An 8,183-nucleotide genomic window follows, 5' to 3' on the forward strand; every position below is an offset into this window, starting at 1 on the left:
TATAGCAGCCCTTTTTGTAGGGGATTTTGTAGTTGGATTTTTTTCAGGGATGCACAAATATTTCAACATTAAGAAAACAATAAAACATACTATAAACCAAAACATCAAGGACTACAGGATAATTTCAATTAGATTAAAATAAAGCCTTTGACAATGCACAACATTCACTTATGCTAAAAATCTTGCACAAAGCATAGTCAAGGGACCTTTTCACAACTCATCTGACAAAGAGTTAGTATTCCTCTTTCCATTATCTTTCCAAGTTGACTATTCCCAACTTTTATCATCTGTCAATTTGCAAGGTGTTAGGGGAAATTAATTTCCATTTCTTTTATGATGAATGATTTGGATCATTTTTCATACTTCAATTCATACAATTAATAATTATTTTCTATGCTACCTACTTCTATCCTCTCATTAAAAAAGAAAAAGAAATGCTATAAAGAGAAATGATTTTAAAAGATTTAACACAATGACCAATCTTGATTGCAGAAAACAGATAAAATACAATATTGCCTATCCTGATAGAAAAATCATAATCTCTTAAGATACTTGAGACATTTTTATTTTGGACATTACTATTTGTTAAGCCTATCTATGCATATTTGTTATAAGGATTGTTTTTTTTTCTTTTTGTTTCTCCTTGCTTTGTTGTGATTTCACTTTATTTTTTTTTTTTTTCTTTTTCTGAGGCTGGGGTTAAGTGACTTGCCCAGGGTCACACAGCTAGGAAGTATTAAGTGTCTCAGACCACATTTGAACTCAGGTCCTCCTGAATTCAAGGCTGGTGCTCTATCCACTGCGCCACCTAGCTGCCCCTGTGATTTCACTTTATTACTTGTTATTTTATTGATCTGATTTTCTACCTTCTTGTTTTTAAACAGATTAACCAAAAGCTTATCAATCCTATTTGTTTAATTAAAAAACTGGCTTTTAGCTTTATCATTTCTATAGGAATTTTTCTAGTTAATCTACCTCAATGTTTAACATCTCCTTTTTTATTTATTTTAGATTTACATGTTTAGATTAACATGTTTATGTTAGATTTATGTGTTTTAGATTACATGTAAACATGTAATATTTACATTACAAACATGTAATTTTTTTTTACTTAAAATTTTTACTTCAAATTGTCATTTTCATTTCATTATTTCTTTCTGCCTTAAGCTTTTTTTTTTGTTTGGTTTCATATTTACCTTTTTGTTTATCTCTAAAACTTCAATGACACTAAACTTCCTGCCACTTTTGTATTATTTTAATATTTACTTTATGAATTTGGATGCAAATATGTTTGTTTTCTAAAGTATCTTTCAATATTATGTAGTTTCCTTGTCCCTTTTTTTATATTTTGAATGTTTATTTTTGCTTTTTTTCTGCTAGCATAATTATAACTCCTAATTTTTCACTTAATGCATAATAAATCTTTTTCCAGGCCCTTGTTTTACTCTTTATATGACTTTATTTTTAAAATTCTTTCTTTTTTTGTTTTGAATTCATTGCATTTTGTATTTCATTTGTCACTAATATTGAGTTTTTCCAATTTATTTTTTCCTTCTTCCACAGTAAGCAAAATATTTTATCTTAATCTTCAATAAGATAACCTGTTCCCAACTGTTCTCTTACCCTTATCCTTGACTTCCATCTTGTATCTGACATCCTTTACCCTGATTTGGGAATTTTATCACTTCCCTTTTATTTCCTCTTACTTTCATCTGGTTATTTAATTCTTTCCTTCTTCCCCCCCCCTTTTTTTTGTGAGGCCTCTGAAGTTAAATCCCCTTTTTTCTTTTCTACATTTTCAAATTTTGATTTTCTGTATCTTTTACTAGAAAGGATTTCTTTCCTTAATTCTTTTCATTATTTATCTTCCCTTCTTTTCTTGGTTCATGATCCTCATACTTATTTAATCTTTCTTTATTCTTGGTAATTTTCATGGGATTAAAACTTTACAGGTACTTTTACAAGTATTTGGGTTCTCCCTTTTAAAGAGTCTTTGTTATTGTCTGTATTTTGTCCCTTAGATACCTTTTCCTGCTAGCTGAGCTGAGGGTTAGACAATAGTTCATGGAACTTTTACCATGTATGGGTTCTTATTGTTCCAAACCATGGGAAAAACTGAAAATGGTTTATTTTGACTACATTATTTCTATTTTTTGTTTTGAGAGGTTGTGAGGAAAAGAGAAAATATTAAGTCTTTTACCTTGTTGGTCCAATTAATCAGAAAGTCCTCCTCAAAATTTTTTCATTAATTTCCTTAAGAATCTTGGTATTTCATTTCTCTAAAATAATGTTGGCTGGTTTGATTGATATGTCACTGAATACAAAAATCAATTTAGACAATGTTTTCATTTTTGTGGAATTAGCTTAGTGTATTTATGAGTAATTAATATTTCTCCAATTATTTTAATCTATCTCCGAATAATTTAGTTGTATTCCTATGTGTATGTGTTGACAAAACAAATATATCTTTATAAAAGCCAGCTGATAACCTTTGTATGTCAATTTCCATAGGTTATATTTTACTCGTTTCATTCTAACTAAACTTTTTTCCTCATCATTTTAAAACAAATTTAAAAAGAGCACATAGGCTGAGATACAAACATATGGCCAACACTATGGAATCATCTGTATAGAATTATACAACTCCTTGGAAAGTAAAACATTGTTTCAAGATAGCTTTACTTTAATTGAAAACTACAATATAATTAAGCAGATCCATTTGAATTTCATCATCTCCAAGACCCAGAGTAAATATCATGCTACTGAACATATCCATTATTCAAATGAAAATGTCAATTGTAATGAGCAGATAACTTATAATATAAAGTTTTTACCAAATTAGTCAATGATTCTGCTTCCCTATTTTATGATCACAAACTATTAGGATATCATATGATCCTGGGTGGCTTAATGGCTAAATGACAGTCTTTAAGAAACTAAGTTCAAATTTTTGGTACTTGCTGGTTGTCCTGGGTAAGTCACTTAACTTCTCTCAGTCTCAGTTTTTTTCAATTGTCAAATGTAGCTAATATTTTGAGCAATTCTTCTGAGAATTAAATGGGATAACTTATGTAAAGTAACTTGCAAATCTTATGTAGTTGACACAAAGCATATAGTTTGGCTCTGGTGTCAGGAAGACCTGAGTTCAAATCTGGTCTCAAACACTTAGTAGATGTGTGACCTGAACAAGTCAATTAAGCCTACCTCAATTTCCTAACCTATAAATTGGGGATAATGGTAGAATCTAAAATTAAATGATATTTGTAAAGGACTTTGAAACCTAAATGAAACCTTTGAAGTACTAAATAAATAGAACTATCATTGCTAATAATAATAATAAAATAAATGGTTGCACATTTACTCCAATTCTAGGACAACTTCCTTAAGAAACAAAAAGTTTTTTGGACCTAAATTCTAATATATATTAAATGAAACTGCTTATTATAAGATACAAAATATCTCAATTCACTCAAGAAACTATATTCCTTTTTTCCCAAAACATTTGAACTGGCAGTACTTGGAAATATTTGCTACACTATTAGGATGAAAACATAATTAATGGTTTGTTAATTGAATTTCTTATTTTATTCTTTGAAATTTTGATAATTTTTAGAATTTTGATAATAAATGTGAACTTTAAAAAACATAAATGTAGGATAAGCAACTAATTAATGGGGATTTATTTAGGTTTTTGTTTTATAAATGAAGTTCTATTAATGGTACATGAACATCATTAAAATCAAACTTCATGACAGTGTCACACTCAATATACTAATTTAAACTTGATGTGTTTAAACAGCTTGGAGCTGTTGTAGTCCCTAACTCATAGTAAACATTTTAAATGTTTGTTGACTGATGACCAATTAGAGTTATATATCACTCTTTGATAAGGAAGAAAAATTGGAGGAGGAAGAGGGGGAAAGGGAGAAAGAGTTTTTCAGTTGGTGAAAGATACAACACAATTTATATCACATGGTAAAAACCAGTCTCAACAGGGATTGGTATTCATACTCGGGGAAAGTAGGAAATGAAAAACAAATACCTGACAATTGAAAAAAATGATTCTAATGAATTTGAACATATTAACATATTATTTGTATTTCAAAATAATGGTATTTCAGATAAAATGTAGGGACTTTTTTTAATATAATAAAACCTGAACATGACATTAATGTGAAAATTCTAAATCTTAATTTTTGAATAAGTGTTTTTAGTTTTCAAAATGAAAAAAACTGTTTTCCTTTTTTACTATTGTGGAAACAGGTAATATTGTAAAATGCACATCCATTACATTGAATTAAAAAATTCAGAAATGATAAGGAATTTGATAATGTATCCTTGGAGAATTTACCCTTTTCCTATTGGTGTAATAAATTTAGTAATAAAAACTAGACTTGGGGTAACTAGATGGCTCACTGGATACAGCATCAGCCCTGAAGGACTTGAGTTCAAATCCTAACTCAGATACTTAACAAGTACTAGCTGTGTGACACTGTTACACTTAGCCCTAATTCCCTCACCAAAGGTAGAAAAAAAATAGACTTAGTGAATTGTTACTTAATTACTATATGAACATGAAGGGAAAAAAAAGAATGGAATCTCACTAGATTCTTTTCAATGGGTGCAGTATAAATATTGCTTACAATTTTTACATCCTTTATAACATAATAAAGTATATTCTTTAAATGAAAAATATTGACAGTATTCACAAATCAAAGCAAACCAAACTACCCTTCCACATATTCTTGACAAAACTAGAGGAAAAGAAATACCTTCCTATAATCTCAATTACATTGGTTCAAGAGATAATTATGACTTAAGTCAACTATTTGGTTAGCATTAATGCACACATATATATATCCGGGAGAAATCTTGTTCCATTCTGAATGATACATTATGCCAAAACCCTTATTACCTACCTTCCCATACTTTTATATATTTTTTCATCGAGAATGGGTATTTAATTTATACTCCACTACAGAAACAATCCATATGACATAGTTTTGTTGGATGTTTAAATCATAACCAAATTCCAGATATAAATGTCAGTATTCTTAATGAATTTTCTCTTCTCAGTGAAGATTTCAATTCCAAAACTGACTAGTACAAGCCCAGTAAAATAGTTGTAGTCAAGAAGAGTTCGTAGGGATAAAAGAAATCAAGATAGAAACTTAGGCATCCCCTTTCCCTTTACTCTTGAAGATAGTTCATTTCCTTTTCTTCTCTCTATTGTAATAAATGTTCAGTGTAAATATAATAATAATTATTTGTTGTAATTATGACTGGGTGTTATTACTTCCATTTTATAGATGAGGAAAATGAGTCTTATAGAGATAAAGTAGTTTATAAACAGCAATGTTAACAACAAATAACATATACATCTACCTCTTTTACAAGTTGCAACACATACTGATCTTCCTTCTACATTTACACCCCACAATCCAAACCTCCTAATCCTTTGCCTCTCTACAAATCTTACCCTGCCTAGGACGTTATCCTGAAACAGTGTCTGCTGTAGTACTGATGTCACTTCTTCTAACTTCAGCAATTGGCAGAGGTCTGTCAACTCCTCCTGGCCCAGAGACCCAGTGCCACTGGCATCAAAACTGTCAAACATTTCCTTGAGGAGAGCTTCATGCTGATCTTGCTCTGCTTCATCCATCCCATAACCCACTGTACTGACCTAAACACAACAAAAGAAATAAGAAAAACTCATTGGATGTTTTAGCATTTACTTTTGAACATTCTAATACTATAATAATCCTGATATACTAATCATCAGCTGATTAATAACATTAATATGTAAAATTATAACTTTCCTTTCAATCTCATTAATCAGTCATTCAATCAAAAAAGCATTTAGTAAGATCTGTTTTATGCCAGAAAAAGTGGCAAATACAAAGATTCTTTTGAGGAGCTTATACAACAGTCTCTGCACTGAGGTTATTGATATAGATTTAAAAAAAAAAAAAAAGCTTATTGTTATTCTGGAAAAACTTGTAATGGCTGAAGAGAGACCAGAAAAAAAAAAAAGAAGAAGAAGAAGAAAAAGAGACCATATTTCCTGAAAATACTAGATTTTTCTTGTATCTTGCAAACAAAAATGAAAGTAATCCTTCAGAAAAGACTGAAATACCATGTTTCCAATAACAAGGAAGAAGCAGTTTTAGTAAGGATTTAATGGTTACTTTGGCTATTATCTTTCTTACAGCTGTACAATACTGTAAAATTACTTATGTCTTGGCTTAGCTGTGTATTGTATTGTAAATAAATTTAATATAATTTTGTGCTTTACTTAATCCTATGAGTTTAGGAAATATTACACACACTAATGTTCATACATAACTCTGACACTCAAAACTGTCAAATTAGCTCCAGGATCAAAATAAAAGTTGTTTATTTCCAACTCAGGTGGTTGTGAACTAGTGGTGTGGAACAGATGCTTTTTCACTAAATCAGCAACAATACATTTTCAATCACTATGCACATAATGTCACAATAGGGCCTTTTCTTCCCTCCCCATACAACTGGCAATAGACAAAGAAACTCCTCTAAACATAAAATCTCCGGATCCGACCCCACCCCCACTTCTTCCCCGCCTCCTCCTTTCCCCTCCCCTCCCAGTTGGTTTCACTAGAACACAGCAACTCAAGAGCCCCAGGAAAGCAAAAGATTAGGCTTTTGTTAAATCACAAAAAAAAATAGACAAAAACTTCGCTGCCAGCACAGCAGTACAGGCAGCAAGTCCTTTAAAAGAACACAAATGAGGAACAACCTTAGAGTCATTTCCATAAGTAAGGAATTACTCATACAAAAGCAGTATTTTTTTCCCAAGGGATGCAATCTGCCAATTTCCCAAACTAGTCTCTCATTCTCTCAGGATCGTAGCCAGTATTAAAGCTATTTTCTTTCTACCCAACCACTATTAATCCAGAATTTAGGCGACAACAATCCCTTTTCCCCCTTTGAACTATGATTTTTTCCCACAGTTAGTTTCCCGAAACAGTGGCACAAACCCCGTCTCAGAAAGGTAGGTACGAGGTTCGTCCCTAATCCCAATCCCATAAATCAAGGTGACCCTCGGGCAAATACGAAAAGCCTTTATTATAAATCAACTATCCCCACAGCACCCGTGCTCCGGGATTTACATACCAATCCCACTTATTCCACAGAGCTAAGAACCCTGGGAGCACGCAAGGGCGTGGGGAAAGAAAGCACGAATTCCTACCAGTCTGGATAAAACTAGGTCCAACAAGCTCATTTCTCTAACCCGAGCGTAACACCAAAATAACTTCAGTTTAGACGATACTCCCCATCGCGTTTTCTCCCTATGCTTTATTCAAAGTTTACTTACCCACTTTCCAGCTCTGCAAAGAGTTTCTGCCCCACAGAGGCCCAAGCCGAGGCTCACTTCAACACATTAATGTGGTTTGGTCAAATGCTCCGCACAATGTCGGAATTTGTTAAACCTAGATTCTGCGGTAAACAAGCAATCAAGCACTGTGCAAAGTAACAGGTTCCTTTCCTCTCCGAAGGCACAGGCGCCACAATAAATTACTTTAACTTCACTTTAATCTACCAAAACTAAGGCTGAAGAAGCTAGTAAAATTTGAAAGCTCTGGATAGGAAGAAGGCGGTTCAGAGGTGGAGCCACGCCTGACCAAAAGACTCAAAGACACCGAGTCTCCTCCTTTCTACGTACCACTGGCCGCATTTAACGCTTGTTGAATTACAGGAGAGTCAGAGATTCTTCTTTGTTGTGTTCTGGGAAGAGCTTGATTTTTATGTGTTGCGGGAAAAGGCTGGAGGAAATTAAAAAAAAAAAAAAAAAAAAAAAAAAAAAAAAAAAAAACCGTTTCTCCCTTCGGCTACTGCTTTATTTCAGGGAAGAGAATTTGAAGTTGAAAACTTTATGAATCTACATGTAGGATTCAGAATGCCTTTTTCTGACAAAAGAAGACTGAGGGGAGGGGAAAGGAAAGGGAGAAGGGGCAAGGAATGGAGAAGAGGAAAGGGGGGTTAGGTAGTTGGTGCAGTGGTTAGAGCACCAGCCCTGAAGTCAGGAGGACCTAAGTTCGAATGTGACCTCCGACACTTAATACTTCCTAGCTTTGTGACCCTGGGCAAATCACTTAACCCTAATTGCCTCAGCCAAAAAAAGAAGAAGATGGGGTCTCCCGTCG

General features: G+C 32.7%; 1 protein-coding gene across 1 annotated transcript in view; it reads right to left on the bottom strand.

The window, feature by feature from the left end:
- Window positions 1-7,643, bottom strand: part of LOC141556484 (ninein-like) — a 112,502-nt gene extending 104,859 nt beyond the window's left edge. The window contains exons 1-2 of the mRNA XM_074290670.1: window positions 7,355-7,643; window positions 5,480-5,683 (exon numbers count right to left, since the gene is read on the bottom strand). Of these exons, the coding sequence (XP_074146771.1) occupies window positions 5,480-5,662 (183 nt within the window). The 5' untranslated portion in view covers window positions 5,663-5,683; window positions 7,355-7,643. The remainder of the gene's footprint in view (window positions 1-5,479; window positions 5,684-7,354) is intronic.
- Between the last annotated feature and the right edge of the window lie 540 nt (window positions 7,644-8,183).

The sequence above is a fragment of the Sminthopsis crassicaudata genome, chromosome 2, assembly GCF_048593235.1.
Source record: "Sminthopsis crassicaudata isolate SCR6 chromosome 2, ASM4859323v1, whole genome shotgun sequence".
In the NCBI taxonomy this organism is placed as follows: domain Eukaryota; kingdom Metazoa; phylum Chordata; class Mammalia; order Dasyuromorphia; family Dasyuridae; genus Sminthopsis; species Sminthopsis crassicaudata.